Source organism: Schistocerca serialis, chromosome 5 (assembly GCF_023864345.2).
Source record: "Schistocerca serialis cubense isolate TAMUIC-IGC-003099 chromosome 5, iqSchSeri2.2, whole genome shotgun sequence".
Lineage (NCBI taxonomy): Eukaryota > Metazoa > Arthropoda > Insecta > Orthoptera > Acrididae > Schistocerca > Schistocerca serialis.
This window is the reverse complement of record NC_064642.1, coordinates 825,726,013-825,743,423: the sequence shown is the minus strand read 5'-3', so window position 1 is coordinate 825,743,423 and position 17,411 is coordinate 825,726,013. Positions and strand designations below refer to the sequence as shown.

General features: G+C 43.7%; 1 protein-coding gene across 1 annotated transcript in view; it reads left to right on the top strand.

Annotated features, from left to right (window-relative positions):
* Nucleotides 1-17,411, top strand: part of LOC126482249 (putative odorant receptor 92a) — a 171,153-nt gene that overhangs the window by 11,275 nt on the left and 142,467 nt on the right. Inside the window, exon 2 of the mRNA XM_050106229.1 lies at nt 1,048-1,231. Coding sequence (XP_049962186.1) covers nt 1,048-1,231 — 184 coding nt within the window. The remainder of the gene's footprint in view (nt 1-1,047; nt 1,232-17,411) is intronic.

Here is a 17,411-nt window from a genome sequence, read left to right as displayed (position 1 = left end):
CGGCGATGGATGGAAGACTAGACGGTCATCTACCTAATGGAACAGTGCTATCAGAGTGTGATGAGATTTCGAAATAATTAGCAGGTATCTGTAACTTGGCGGGGGACATTTCTTACTCGTCGAAATCAGGTGGATTCAAATTCTATATACCGAAGACTGGAGGATTCGTGAGGAAACGGTACGTAAGCAATACTCTGACGATAGGGGAGTTGGGAAGTGAACCCTATACCGTGTCCTGTAACTATTGTCGGCAAACATATTACAATCTATCACATACATCTTGCAAAGTGACTGCAGTCAACAGCAGGTGTTCCATCTTTTGTTTTCACGATAAATAAGAGGTAATATTTTTCCGCGAGATTTGTGTGCCTATAAATGAGTGGACTCTGTCTTGGAGTGAGATTCGTTGTTGTTACTATCCTATCGCGTGGTCGACCCTTCCTCCTCCTTGCTCCTTATTCTTCATCCTGCTGTAGCTGACAGAAGCAACTTGGGATTATATAGTACTTTAAAAAACCAATCACAACATCAAACACCTGATTGATGATTTTATTGTTTCAGACAGTGATACTGCGAGCATGCACACCAGTCTGACCCCTCTGCTAATTGCTTAACCCATTTCTGCCTAGAGTAACATATATATCACGGAACAGCCTGTCATTGTTTTCTCTCGTTGGCAACAATGCCTGCGTTTGGAGTGGCTATTGTTGTGTGGCTTTCAGATAAGGAGGCTTTATGTTTATGTTTAGGTGGGTTTCAGTCAGTTGCAAGCATTAAGTGGTCAGTCACTGATGCCTGAAGTACGGAAGACTTTTCTGAGTGAGAGTATGTCTTGGAATAAGAAATAAGTATCATTTTCTATCGCAAATTATAATACAATTTGTTTAAATTATGGTTGATTATAATGTTAAGAGTACTGAAATTTATGTTAATAGTTATCTACAAAATTCAGTTCTTAGTTTTGTGGCTCCAAATACAGTTTTAATTTTGTGTTCCATATATGTCACACTAGGCAAAACAGTGAAAATAACGATTCGTTCTCTTTAGAGGTCTATCTCTCCATGAGATCCTGGCTATTGTTGAAGGGGAGGAAGAAGATTCAACAGATATATTTATTGAACCTCCTGAAGCTAATGTGAATTTGCATGAAGATTCTGGGGAAGAAGATGGAGAAGGAAACATTGATAATCTTGGACCAAGGCAACTCCAGGCTGGTGCAGAAGTGGTTTTAGTAAGTAAAAACAGGTTAGGTAGTGAACCTGGGATTAATTTCCCTCCTAATGATAAACCAGATGAACAGCAAAAGTCACAGATCTTAAAAACTGTAATCAGATAATGGAAAAAAGACGATCTGCGTAGTGTTAGTTCTTTATTTCCTGAGAGTGATTATAGTAAATACAGAAACTTGTGTCCAGTTCAGTGCTTCGAATTATTTTCGAACGACGAAGTAATTGAATTTCTTCTCACTGAATCGACGCAGTATGCTTTGTTCAAGAACTGCTCAGATCAAAAATAGTTCAAATGGCTCTGAGCACTATGGGACTCAACTGGTGAGGTCATTAGTCCCCTAGAACTTAGAACTAGTTAAACCTAACTAACCTAAGGACATCACAAACATCCATGCCCGAGGCAGGATTCGAACCTGCGACCGTAGCGGTCTTGCGGTTCCAGACTGCAGCGCCTTTAACCGCACGGCCACTTCGGCCGGCAACTGCTCAGATCCAAAAATAACATATGAAGAGATAAAAGGTTTCCTAGGAATTCTAATTCTTTCTGGTTATAATCCTTTACCTAGCAGAAGATATTACTGGGATTCTGGTTTGGACTTGAGAAATGAAATGGTCCACAGAACGATGAGAAGGGACAGGTTTGAAACAATTATGAGATTCATTCACTCGTAAGACAACACAAAAATAGATGCTAATGATAGAATGTGGAAACTTCGTCCATTAATAAATATGCTAAGAACAAAGTTTACTCTCCACTTTCAGCCTGAGCAAGATTTGTCTTATGATAAGAGCATGAAAAGTATTTTGGCAGACATGCATGTAAACAGTTTCTGAAAGGTAAGCCCATTAGATTTGGGTACAAAGCATGGCGTCTAAACACAACCATGGGTTATCTGGTGGACTTTCAAATATACCAAGGAGCTGATCCTCAGAGGAATGAAAAATATGAGAAAGCATTTGGAAAATGTGCTGCTCCTTTGATTCAAATGATCGATTCTCTTCCTGAAAAGAACAAACATCTTCCCTACAGGTTTTATTTTGACAACCTGTTTACATCACAAACATTGTTGATTTACCTGAAGCAACGAGGTTTTGGTGCAACTGGGACTATTCGCGATAATCGTCTGCCTAGAGAGTGTCATCTCATACCTTCTAACACTATGTCCAAAAGGAATAAGAGGGGAGATTTTGATTACAAGAGCAGCAAAGAAAGTGGAATAATCGTTGCCAGATGGCTAGATAATTCTACAATAACAATTGCTTCCACAAGCCATGGTATCAGTCCAGTCAGCACCGTTGCCCGATACTCCAGACAAGAGAAGAAAAGAATACTTGTACCTCGACATAATGTCATTGGAGAATACAACAAAAATATGGGAGGAACTGACCGAATGGATGAAAATGTAGCGTTATATAGAGTGAGTGTCAGAGGAAGGAAACGGTAGTGGCCAATTTTTACATGACTTCTAGATATCTCTGTACATTATGGGTGGCTTCTTCATAGAAAGACTGGTATAAATATGCCTCAGCTGCACTTCCGGCGCTAAATTGTGAAATGTTACCTGACTTCCAATGCTGCAGTACCAAGAGGTCCTGGACGCCCTGCAGGTAATTCAAACCAAGGCAGTGCTGCATGATATTAGATATGATGAAACAAATCATCTGGTAGCCATGGTGCCACAGAAAAAAAGAAGACGCTGTGCGGTGGAAAACTGCAAAGGAATCCCAAGAACAATATGCTGCAAATGTGATGTTGGTTTGCGCATAGAATGTTTTGTGCCGTATCACAGAAAGTTAGTACTGTCGCCTGAACTTGATGTAAATCACATACACTGTATTATTTTACTTGCTGTCATATATTCTGCCTAAAATGTATTTTCTGCCTAGCGTGACATATATGTTACGCCCTTTTTGTTTCGATTATTACTTTTTTGTTTTGACTGTTGTATTGCTTTTCTTTGATGACAATAAACACATAAATATCTAATTTGTACAAATCAGAAGAAAAAAATAATTCAGGCAGAAATGGGTTAACGACATAGCATGCAACTGAGCTGATATTTGAAATTTTTAGCTACCTCGAACATAATGGACTTCCTAACAAATGACGTAACTGTGCCAGTATCCGCCAATAGGAAGCAGGAGAAAAAAAGTCCAGAAGGGTTTGGAAACTGGGCAGTTGGGCCATCGAATGCCACCAAATATACCAGTCCTATAGTATCCACCAATACGATGCCAGGAAAAACTGCCTACACGCAAAGGGCATCCATTGAATTAATTAGTCACTCAATCTGATAGAGTGAGGGAATATTTCGAAGATATCCACAACTGGGGTTTACCAGATATCTGCTGCTTTGTTCAAGACAAAAGAGGGTCTAGTGTGACACTGGACAGAGGCTACCTACTTCTTCTCGAATGTCTTCGCTCCATGCACTACAGGTTTGCATAACAGTGGAAGTGTGAGAAGAAAGGGATATACCGACTGCCAGCGCAAGGTTTGCATGTGCGGTGAGGGCGACAGAGGTGGATGAAAGTTAAGGGGAGTGAGGAGGACATTTTGGTCTGTGTGTATTTGCATACGTTGGTCCATGAAACAGGAAGTAGCCACGTGAGACAAAGAGAGAGAGAGTAAGCATGTGTTTCGACCTTATTTTCTCAGGAATCAATATCAAGGAGTTGCCACAACCTGATGCTTCGTTGAACAGGATTTACCAGAGGACGGAGGGATAAGGGGAGGAGGGGATTGGATAGAAATAGGAGGCGTAAGGGAGTTCCTTCTCCCAGGGTCCTTTGCTGGTGGTATTGTGAATTAGCTCAACAGAGACAAGGATATCATCAGGAGTGCCCCAATGAGGTGCGATAGGATCACTGTTATTCTCTATATACTTAAATGATTTGTCAGACAAGCTAGGCAGCAATCTGTAGTTGTTTGCTTATGATGCTGTGGTGTATGATAAGGTGTCGAAGTTGAGCTACTATAGGATGATACAAGACAAAATTTATAATTGGTGTAATGAATGGCAGTTAGCTCCATACGTGAGAAAACGTAAGCTAGTGCGGATGTGTAGGAAGAACAAACCTGTAAAGTTTGGGCCGGTCGATGTGGCCGAGTGGTTCTAGGCGCTTCAGTCTGGAATCGCGCGACCGCTACGGTCGCAGGTTCGAATCCTGCCTCGGGCATGGACGTGTGTGATGTCCTTAGGTTAGTTAGGTTTAAGTAGTTCTAAGTCCCATAGTGGTCAGAGCTATTTGTACCATTTTGATACTTCACCAGTTACTTTGCCCTGCAACTGTCGAGGAAAACTTGAATTTTTCAGCGTGAAACCGATCTCTAACAGGCTATATCTCCACATATCATATTGAGGTAGTAAACACAATTCGTATCCAGCACCATACGAAATCATCACTTCCGCATCGTGCATAGAGCTATCGTCCACCTGCACTCGAAGAGAGACATATCCCAAAAAAGGCATAAGCACGTTTACCGCATACAGTCCTCGGAGCACTAGATACTTGCTGCGAGGTCGGTCGTTCATCCATATCGGCTGATGGTCACGAGCCTAGTGACACCGCACACGCGCGGGCCCGACGCAGGACCAGAGCCCAGACCACCTTCACTGGACTGCGGTCACTCCCTGAACTGGTGTAAAAGGCTGGGCGGGTTCCATTCGGCACAAAGGCGTTCTTATTTCTGGCTCCAGCCTGCTTGCTTGGTGCCACGCTTTCTGTAGCCACCTCCAGATTCTGGGATTGCAAGAACAATATATTTTCACATGGTTTGCCAGAATATCATAGCATTTGCGCAATAGTTCTCGATATCAGCCGCAAGACGGTTATCTACCGATCGCTTGCACAGTATAATTCCGAAAATAAAGAGTGGAAATTACTTCCCTAGAAACCCGGGCTGCAAACCACTGAGTAACTAGAAACCTTTTCGAAAAAAATAGAGGAAACTGGTTGTCCCACTCGTGAATACTGACGTCGGTGATAAAACAGATTCCAAATCATGCTTCTACTTCACAAAGTCGACTAAGGTGTTTCTCATGTCTAGGGAATCAGCAACCGTGACTTCCACCTATCTTTCACCATCTAGATGCAGACAACACACCACAGTCGAGGTTCTCTCAACCAAATAATAGCGGGAAATGTGTAGAAGCAGTCAACCGGACAATTTACATGGGAGGGAATAATGAGCCAGAGCAAACAGACGTCCATATTGAATCTTCTAAAATTTCCACGAAGAACATACGCGATCACGAAGGCCGCCCTGCACGTACGGAGTATTAGTTCGCTGTACAGTCGCCTAGAGGGCGACACGGTTAGGTCAGCTACGTCCCTGTACCTCAGCCGGCTTCTCCAGGCCTGAGAGCTCCCGTCGTAAGCAGGAAACGTCAGTCGTTTTGGCCATCTGCTACCGCCGCCACACGCCTCGCACTCCAGGCAGAATCGTCCTAGGAAACCAACAATATATATTTTACCACTGTACTTACACTTAAATATTACGATTGCAGAGTCAGCGTGACAACATTCAACAAAGAGCGAAGTATCGGAGATTCCCCCTCCTGATAGCTGTGGCTTTAGAATTACAAATATCTGTACTATTCATATCGGTGGACTTAATTTTCCACTTTAAAAAAAAATCTTCAATTCTCCTTACGACTATTGCAGTTTTCCACGTCAAGTCCATACCTTCTCTTACGACAGGACATAGTCATTTTCTTTACACATGACACCATCACTGTCATCCTCGTATCTCCAGCCTTTCGTCATCTACTGCAGGACAAGGATTCCTCCTGGTTCCTCCATGCATTACTATCTTCAGTTAAGCTCATCCATTTTGCTGTTCAACCCAGTTTTACATTTGGTCATCGTCTCGGCCCTCCATCACCTTTGTAAATCCATTAAACAATTTCCTTGGGTCATCTGCTATCTATTCGCTTCGCAGATTGTTCTCTGACCCAATTCTTTGATTTACTGTCTCTCTAGTAATCTCCATCATGTATCTCTCTTTTGGTCACTGAGCGACTGTGAGTTGTATAATGATGTCCTTATTAAAAGACCAAGTCTCACTGCTATGAGTTAAAAATGGTAGGCTACGCTCATTGTAAATTATTCTTTTCACACACATTTGAAGCTTGGTTTCGAAAATTCTACTTCGCGCAACGAGAGGAATCCAGGGCATATTTACCCTTCTGTTTGTTTGTTTTCTTGCACATCAGGAAATGCGACGTTGTACGTAAGAATACATACCATACAGGAAAACATCTCCAAACCGACTCAACTGTACATTCCAAAGGCGGCTGCCGTGTGACTGATAGAGTATACATCCTCCTTTCGTTAGTACTTCAGGCAGCGGCGGCTCCTTTTAAAGGGCCAGAGCGGCCCGGCCCCATCAAAAATTTTGTGATACATTTTCCTCTTTCAGTTTTATATGAAACAGTTCGAGTATTGAGATGGCTGTGGCGTAGTGCTACAGACAGAAACCCGACGTAATAAGGCCCATTTCTCTCTATTGCAGACACACGAAACGCGTATCATTCTGCAGCACCAACAGGCTCTTCTTTCCCCGTCCAATTTACTGAAAGCCGAGGGCCAGCCCATAACTGCCTCGACATTCCAGTCCAGCAGTCGCTGTTTCCCCCCCTCCGCCATCCTGCGCCAGCAAGAGCCTCAGTGGACGGGCCACCGTCTTTGCCCGCAAGCACGCCTGCCACGTTTCCGCTCTCCTCCCGCTGCCCGCCTGTGCACAGGTCTTCACAACGTTTGGGGTCAGCACCTAACTGTACTTGCTGCACGTGCCTTACTGCATTCCTTCGCCCCCCCCCCCTCTCCTTCCCTACTGAAATTCATCAACGGGAAATGTGGACAATAGCGAACGAGGGCATCTCTCAGTAGTGCCCAGTATTCTGGAGCTGCGTGGTTGAAACTCGGGTGTTGGTACACCGATTTTAAAACGAATAAGGTAGATTGTTTGCTTTAAATGCCAACTTTTTAGGTTAATCTTTACCGTGACTGTTATTAACGTTAAATAAAACAATAACTTTACTGTTACCAGCCACTGTTTATTTATCTCCACGACGCGTTTCATAGGTTTAAACCTCCATCATCAGGTGGATTTACATTTGGTAGTATGTCTGTGTGTATGTTGCGTTACGTGACTACTTGAGGTACTCATTTTATTTTTACCGTTAGATACACGTTTAGTATTTTGTCAAAAGAAAAACCATAACCATATTCTGAAATAGAGTTTTGTTTCTCCACTAGACCGTGCCTCATGTTCCTTCAAAAAACCGTAACACAACACACACATGTGATACTAGCAAATGTAAATCCACCTGATGATGGAGGTTTAAACCTTTGAAACGCGTCGTGAAGATACATAAACAGTGACTTATAACAGTAAACATGTTGTTTTATTTAATATCGATTTTTTTGCTTAAAATGCCCTTTCATGTATAAAACATACAAGAGGAGTTTGAAATCAAGCGGTTAGACGCACATCAACCAAAAGATTTCTTAGTGCCTCAACTCGACCGAAAGAAGAAGACAACCTTCTGCAACACATGGCTCTGTAAAAAGTCGCCTGCCGTGGTGGCCGAGCGGTTCTAGGCGCTACAGTCCGGAACCGCGCGACTGCTACGGTCGCAGGTTTGAATCCTGCCTCGGGCATGGACGTATGTGATGTCCTTAGGTTAGTTAGATTAGTTCTAAGTTCTCGGGGACTGATGACCTCAGATTTTAAGTCCCATAGTGCTCAGATCCATTTCAACAATTTTTTGTAAAAAGTCTTGGTTAACAGTGAGTGAAGGCAAACAGAAATTATTTTGTTTTTACTGTACGTTATTTGGTGGTGAAGGATTATGGACAGCAGTCAGCTGAAGGAATTAAGAAACGTGAAGAAAGTGGCTTACACTTAGAATATACTCGTAAATATAAAATGTTTAGCACAATTAATATTGCTACTCAGATTGATTCGGCGTATAAAAGGTCAATAAAGAAATACTAGTTCCACGAATATTAGTTTCAAAGAATAGACACGTACTAAACAGAATAGTAGTTTTGTGGAACTTACGAGTTAGTTATGCATTGTTCTGCTGATAGATCACGCCGAGCAAAAGCAAACTGCATGTAGGGATGGACATAATCTCGAAGGGTAGGTGCATTGTTGTATTGATCAATTGTGCCTTCCAGAATGACGATATCACCATGGAATGGCACGAAAACGTTCCCCAAACCATTACGCTCGTCTCGTTCACATAACCTGTTTAGTTTGGCACCATTTAAAACCAGATTACATGGACACATCTTTTTCTTTTCCAGAGTTTCTGTGCTAGCCTAGAGTTGCAGTTCCCTGCAAGAAAAGTGGAAAGCTTTTGCGAAGTTGGTTTTTCCTTGCTTTATTTATACTGTCGCAGAACTGGCTTCCTGTTGATAGATCTACCAGTAGGCTCCGTTAGATATTTATTCCAAAATCGAAGATAGCCGGGAGATATCGGCGGATGTAAACCAGCGAGGGAATGCCACGAGCTGTGCTGGGTAGCTCAGGAGGTGGGGCACAGCCGACTATCACTGGCTCGAGTGCCGGCCTGGTACACGGTTTTCATCTGCTGCAGAAAGTTTCGATACATTCATTGCGTGCAGTTAGCTGCTTCTTCTCTGGCGTTGATACTTTGGTTCCAACCTCAGCGTCGTGTCCATAATGCCGTTACTTGCACACCATTTTTAGCGTTTTGCTTGCACTTCCCATCGCCTCCACCATCTGACTGCCATTTCTTTCCTCCTCCTGATCGTCAATAAATTCATCCACTGCTGCCGACCTCATGTCAGAGGCGTCTTTCGCGATATCTTCCGGCGCTGGGGCTGGGGCTGCTAGTTGACGACGCACTCTGATGTGTACTATAGCCAGTCAAGTGATCAAGTTAGCTGCTGCTACTGCAGTGTCTGCGGACTGCTTCGTCGGGCCGCTACGCTCGGACAAGTCCGCGCACGGTCAGTGTGAGTGCAGTAACCCACCAATTCTCCGTTAAAGCTGCTGTCACTATTCCACAGAAGTTCACGTGCCCTCATCTGAGTGACGTCCGGCACTGGTGTTCGTATCTCACGTAGTGATGGGAACAACAGAACGAAAATGGTCGAGCTAGTCTGTTGTACTTTTATGTGTTGGTTGGATTATTATTCATTTCTTCTCTCCGAGTCAAAGCAGGCTATGGGAGCAACCAAATGAAAACGATCGACACCGCTCTAGCTTTGCACATCGAGTAAGTTTTCAAGTTGGTCGGGCGGATGGTTGGTTGTTTTGGGGGAGGGGACCTAACAGCGAGGTCATCAGTCCCATTGGATTAGGGAATGATCGGGAAGGAAGGCGGCCACGCCCTTTCAAAGGAACCATCCCAGCATTTGCCTGAAGCAAATTAGGGAAATCACGGAAAACCTAAATCAGGATGGCCGGACGCGGGTTTGAATCGTCGTCCTCCCGAATGCGAGTCCACTGTGCTAACCACTGCACCAGCTCGCTCGGTCTTTTGAAGTGAAAACAGTTAGAAGTTTTTCTGAACTATATATTCATTCTTATAATTGTAGCCTCTCTTTGGTGTTTTAGCTGACTGAGCTATCCATTAATTCTTCTGAGTGAACCCAGCCTGCAGTGTTTTCATTCGTTGAAGTAAAGGACTGCTACATTATACCGCCAGAGGGTAGCCCTACAACGAGGGGAAGTGGAGACATATCTCAGGGGGTATGCGAAATTTGAAATAAGCATCAAACATGTTCATGTAATTATGAACTGAATGGAATAATTTTTCTTTTCATTAGTGGAAACTAATTCACACACTGTTGTGTATTAAGTTGTTCCACGTTCCACCAACGCGTAACTGATTAAGCTGACGTATCACATGGGTAAGCCTGCCGTCACTTAAATTGTTGACGCCAGACAAAAACCTTCGGAAACCCCGGACATCTGGGTAAAATCGGATTAGTTTCCCTGACACACGCGGTCTGTACACGGTAACTTGGCCGGTGGCCACTATGTGCCGTGGTGAGGGGGAACGTGAGAGGGGGGGGGGGGGGGGGGACTGTTTGCTCGCCTGCCTGTCAGTGCCGATAACGGCAGCGGGCGGTGCGCCTCATACTGATCGCCAGACATACATCGCTCACGAGTAAGAAGGATTTGCGAAAGAGCATTAGAGTGACGTTCATGTTCGAACGTAGTACTCTTTTGCACTCAGAAATATGAACGTTAATTAAGTCAGTTTTATTTCAGCTCAATGAGTAAAAGCCAAATGACATTTAAAGCAGAAACTCGCGGTTTGTGGCATATACGGCTAATGTTCTAGCCGCTTAACAGAGTTCATTGTGTTAAGGCGACTATATTTTCTACACCCAACACGGGAAGGGTTAAAAAATTTTAATATTGAAAAAAAGTCTTAATTAAACGTAATAAATACAAACTATCACATTAACTTATTACAAAAAGTACATTAATTTATATTTTATTTTTACTTTCAAAGATGAAGGTACGCGAGCAGACGCACAGTGCTTATCAGCGCTGTAAATTTTCTTCAGCATGACGCTGTTCTTCAATAGTATATGAAAATAGTCAGTTTCGCCATAATTCGTTCTAGTCACTAACTTAGCTTTCGTAGTTTCTGCAGACAGACTCACAGAAACAGGCCCGAAAAAAGTACCTTCCGCCACACAACATACTCGAAAGCGAGTTAAAATTTCAGTTGTGAGCTATGTTGAAAGTTTAAAGTCTCTAGCTTATCGAGAAGTTACTGTAAAATCAATTGCAAAATTTGTACCAAACAAACACACGAGAAACTAATTATGCTTATCCACTACGGATATTTTAGAACCGTGACTGTATATTGTATGTAAATAAGTTATACAAAACTGCAACCAGTCACTTTTTTTGAATAATTATGTTTTATTCCACGAACCGGTTTTCGAACCTTTTCAGGTTCATCTTCAGATGGTTTCAGGAATTTACATCATTATTGCTAGCATAATGCTATGAAGATGAAATGGGAGATACGATACTGCGTGAAGAGTTTGACAGAGCACTGAAGGACCTGAGTCGAAACAAGGCCCCCGGAGTAGACAATATTCCATTGGAACTACTGACGGCCGTGGGAGAGCCAGTCCTGACAAAACTCTACCATCTGGTGAGCAAGATGTATGAAACAGGCGAAATACCCTCAGACTTCAAGAAGAATATAATAATTCCAATCCCGAAGAAAGCAGGTGTTGACAGATGTGAAAATTACCGAACTATCAGCTTAATAAGTCACAGCTGCAAAATACTAACACGAATTCTTTACAGACGAATGGAAAAACTAGTAGAAGCCAACCTCGGGGAAGATCAGTTTGGATTCCGTAGAAACACTGGAACACGTGAGGCAATACTGACCTTACGACTTATCTTAGAAGAAAGATTAAGGAAAGGCAAACCTACGTTTCTAGCATTTGTAGCCTTAGAGAAAGCTTTTGACAATGTTGACTGGAATACTCTCTTTCAAATTCTAAAGGTGGCAGGGGTAAAATACAGGGAGCGAAAGGCTATTTACAATTTGTACAGAAACCAGATGGCAGTTATAAGAGTCGAGGGACATGAAAGGGAAGCAGTGGTTGGGAAGGGAGTAAGACAGGGTTGTAGCCTCTCCCCGATGTTGTTCAATCTATATATTGAGCAAGCAGTAAAGGAAACAAAAGAAAAATTCGAGGTAGGTATTAAAATTCATGGAGAAGAAATAAAAACTTTGAGGTTCGCCGATGACATTGTAATTCTGTCAGAGACAGCAAAGGACTTGGAAGAGCAGTTGAATGGAATGGACAGTGTCTTGAAAGGAGGATATAAGATGAACATCAACAAAAGCAAAACGAGAGTAATGGAATGTAGTCTAATTAAGTCGGGTGATGCTGAGGGAATTAGATTAGGATATGAGGCACTTAAAGTAGTAAAGGAGTTTCGCTATTTGGGGAGCAAAATAACTGATGATGGTCGAAGTAGAGAGGATATAAAATGTAGGCTGGCAATGGCAAGGAAAGCGTTTCTGAAGAAGAGGAATTTGTTAACATCCAGTATTGATTTAAGTGTCAGGAAGTCATTTCTGAAAGTATTCGTATGGAGTGTAGCCATGTATGGAAGTGAAACATGGACGATAAATAGTTTGGACAAGAAGAGAATAGAAGCTTTCGAAATGTGGTGCTACAGAAGAATGCTGAAGATTAGATGGGTAGATCACATAACTAATGAGGAAGTATTGAATAGGATTGGGGAGAAGAGAAGTTTGTGGCACAACTTGACCAGAAGAAGGGATCGGTTGGTAGGACATGTTCTGAGGCATCAAGGGATCACCAATTTAGTATTGGAGGGCAGCGTGGAGGGTAAAAATCGTAGAGGGAGACCAAGAGATGAATACACTAAGCAGATTCAGAAGGATGTAGGTTGCAGTAGGTACTGGGAGATGAAAAAGCTTGCACAGGATAGAGTAGCATGGAGAGCTGCATCAAACCAGTCTCAGGACTGAAGACCACAACAACAACAACAATGCTATGACAAAAAGATGGAGCACACTTTAATGTATCGCCATGACTATAGCTTATCTGTCGATATGGATGTAAATTTATTTTTTACTTACTGCGACAGTATAGACGGCTTTTTTCGGTTAGTGTCCATCAGTCTGCCTCCATTCTGATGTTCAGTTGTTATAACACTACTATACTTTGTGCGCAAGTGAGTGTACTGTAGTGATACAACCTTTCCATTAATACTTTCTTTGAACATTTTTAGCAAGAGAAAAACATGTGATTTAGAGCTTCAGTCGCTTCATTCTGACAGTAAGATAATGGACTGCTGAGAATTCCATTTCATTATAGCGGTGCCGAAAAGTTTCCGTATTTGAAGCCCTGTTCTTTTCAGGCTTCATACCATGCGTTTGATGTATTTGAGCATGATGAACCAGGACTTTGATGGAATTTCTGGTTGAATTGAGGTATATCATTTTTCTTTTGCAATTGTATAGGCTTCATGTATTCTTATCAACAATCTTTAATCCTTTTACAAAACCCATAGGGTAAAATAGTGCAATGCAATAATGGGATGGCGGGAAATTTCCACATTGCCTGACAAATAAAAGGTGAACCACCCAGAAAGGAAGGGAAGGAGGAAAAGAAATAAAGCTTCACGGACCGAGAAGGTGTCTGATGTCGTTACAGTGAGTATAAAAGAGAGTAAAATTTACAGAGAACTTGTCAGTATGAGCCCACTTAACAGTACTACGTTGCATCCTCTCTGGACAGGATGCACTGCTATGATTCGGTTAAGCCGGCTGTCAGAGAGCCCTCGTATGTCCTCTCCTGAGGCGAGGTGGGCCTCAGCCGCCGTCCTTGACATCCCGGACACTGGCACTGACGACAACCCAGCTACTCGCTCAGACGGTCCGTCGGGGACAGTTCTGAGGATCTTGCTGGCCACAGGGGTACCTCAGCATCACTCACACAGTTCATTGAAACACGAATAATGTGTGTACCAGAATCCTCCTGTTGAAAAACAGCAGCACGATGCCGTCTCATGAGACATAACGAGTGAGGTCGTAGGATGTCCGTGACGTAGCACTGTGCTGTTAGCGTTCCCTCAACCACACCCATCCCGGACCTGAAGTCGTACCTGACACTTCCTTACACCCCGACGCCAGGAGCAATACGACTGCGCCTCTCCAAAACATCGGGAGAAGGGATCTCTCCCGAGGCCGCAGCCATGCTAGTTGACGGTGCTCGTCCTGTGTAGTGGTGAACTGCGATTCCCTCGCTGAACAAAACGCGATGGCACTCATTAGCAGTCCACACTTCCCAGTCTCGGACGCCTCCAGACGCAGCCGACTGTGTCGTAGTGCTACGTTACAAGTGGGACGTAAGTTCCTAGTCCAACTGCTGCTAGTCCCCGACAAATGGTGCAGGTTGATACTGAAGGTTGCAGGGCATCCATCACTCGTTCTCGTGTGGCAGACGCGCACGTGAAGGACTTGTGATATTCTGGGTGTACAGTGCGGCGATCCCCCGTTGTCACGGTAAGACGTGACTGACCAGAGTATGCCTACCCCCACGTTCCCACGCCGTCCAACAGAGGGTCACTGCTACATCCAAAAGCTCCACAAATGTGGAGACTGCACGATTCAACCGACTGGTCAAAACGAGACTCACAGCGGAGCCCCGTGCAGAGTCTGTCAGGTGCTGATAACGCCGTCTCACACGAGTTCACCACACCTCTACGTCCTTCAGAGTGTTCACTCAGCGTCTGCCACACCTGGTAACAACACTGGACAACAGCATCAGAAGTTCACTGCTGTGGCTGTTGTATCTGTCATAGAGGACTGCAGCTCTAAACGTTTGTATATACCAGCAGATAATGTGTACGTATAAGAAGTTACATTGACATCCATCCATGTGTTCAGAACGATTCACGTTTTCGTCAAGCGGCGTACTTTTAATGTTTCTTTGGCGAGATGATGAACGTGTTCATTGTAGAGATTCTGAGATTGACACGGTCTGACGATAATCTCCGGAATTATACGTTGTTGACTACTCATGTATTGCGTGTAGCGACCAAAATTGTTTATCGAGGTTGTGTATTACATACCGTTCTTTGTGGTTATCTGCTATATTTAATCCATCCCTATAGACCTGTGTCGACTCTGGTAAGATGGAACTACGCACCGCCTTCCTTTAAGGGCCTCAACTCTTTCAGACTCTCTGGCTACAATTGTGTACATTAACGTCTGCTGTGTCTTAGCTGCAACAGAAGTATTTTTTCCTAATGGAAACATGAGGTACACATTTGTGAATGTTCAGCCTTTTCATCTTGGAGTAGTGCTGCCGACTGTTGGGCGACACTACGAAAATATCAGAAGTCAATGTAGCAGTGCACAGCAGCCTGTGACCATTAGAATACAAAAGTGATGTTTGTTCACTGTATTACTTCGTATAACCAAATACTGTTATTGTCATTTTGCATGGTAATTATTGAATGATTATTGTAATATTATAATAGAGAATATTTACTAATTAGTTATTTCAGTTCCTAAAATGAAGCCAAGCTTACAAAGTTTGTTTTGAAAACGGATGCATATTTTTGTCGGTCTCGTAAATTCACATACTACCGGAGATCGGCGTGCTGGTCACAAACCCCTCAATACATGACTTCAGTTACGCCTGTGGGATAAGGGTGACAAGGCTGCCGGTCGGTACCTTAAGCCTTCGTGTCCTGTTCGGGCGAACATTAGTTTACTTTTAGTTTTTGGCATATTACATTTATTTTTACATATTACATTTATTTTATACTGGTACAAAATCCATCAGTCAAAGTATTTCACAATGAACAGCAATCTTACCTGTCTGCTGGAATACACTATTGGCCATTAAAATTGCTACACCATGTAGATGACGTGCTACAGACCCGAAATTTAACTGACAGGAAGCAGATGCTGTGATATTCAAGAGATTAGCTTCTCAGAGCATTCACACAAGGTTGGCGCCGGTGGCGACACCTACAACGTGCTGACATGAGGAAAGTGTCCAACCTATTTCTCATACACAAACAGCAGTTGACCGGCGTTGCCTGGTGAAACGTTGTTGTGATGCCCCTTGTAAGGAGGAGAAATGCGTACCATCACGTTTCCGACTTTGATAAAGGTCGTATTGTAGCCTATCGCGATTGCGGATTATCGTATCGCGACATTGCTGCTCGCGTTGGTCGAGATCCAACGTCTGTTAGCAGAATATGGAATCGGTGGGTTCACGAGGGTAATACGGAACGCCGTGCTGGATCCCAACGGCCTCGTATCACTAGCAGTCGAGATGACAGGCATCTTATCCGCATGGCTCTAACGGATCGTGCAGCCACGTCTCGATCCCTGAGTTTGCAAGACAACAACCATCTGCACGAACAGTTCGACGACGTTTGCAGCAGCATGGACTATCATCTCCGAGACCATGGCTGCGGTTACCCTTGAGGCTACTTCACAGACAAAAAAATGGTTCAAATGGCTCTGAGCACTATGGGACTCAACTGCTGAGGTTATTAGTCCCCTAGAACTTAGAACTAGTTAAACCTAACTAACCTAAGGACATCACAAACATCCATGCCCGAGGCAGGATTCGAACCTGCGACCGTAGCGGTCTTGCGGTTCCAGACTGCAGCGCCTGTAACCGCACGGCCACTTCGGCCGGCTTTCGGCTTCACAGACAGGAGCGCCTGCGATGGTGTACTCAACGACGAACCTGGGTGCACGAATGGCAAAACGTCATTTTTTCGGATGAATCCAGGTTGTGTTTACAGCATCATGATGGTCGCATCCGTGTTTGGCGACATCGCGGTGAACGCACATTGGAAGCGTGTCTTCGTCATCGCCATACTGGCGGATCACCCGGCTTGATGGTATGGGCTGCCAATGGTTACACGTCTCGGTCACCTCTTGTTCGCATTGACGGCACTTTGAACAGTGGACGTTACATTTCATATGTGTTACGACCCGTGGCTCTTCCCTACATTCGATTCCTCCGTAACCATAAATTTCAGCAGGATAATGCACGACCGCATGTTGCAGGTCCTGTACGGACGGGCCTTTCTGGATACAAAAATGTTCGACTATTGCCCTGGCCAGCACATTCTCCACATTTCTCACCAATTGAAAACGTCTCGTCAATGGTGTCCGAGCAAGTGGCTCGTCACAATACGCCAGTCACTACTCTTGATGAACTGTGGTATCGTGTTGAAGCTGCATGGGCAGCTGGACGTGTACACGCCATCCAAGAGCTCTGACTCAATGCCCAGGCGTACCAAGGCCGTTATTACGGCCAGAGGTGGTTGTTCTGGGTAGTTGTCCAATGAATAGCCGTTTATCATCTGCATTTCTTCTTGGTGTAGCAATTTTAATGGCCAGTAGTGTAATTACAATTTTTGATTTCTGACCTATACTTCGTTAATTTGCGAACGGATGTTCAGTCTTTGAGATTCGTTTGAAACAACGATCTTCCCTCCTGAAACAAGATGCTGTTTCTCGAAAAATTGTGGTATTTGATCGGTGGTACATAAACATAAATGTAGACGAAAACATCTGGATGCTAAGAAGATCTCCAAGTGTGTCCTGTGATCGAAAAAACTGGATTTTCAAACATTTTATCGTG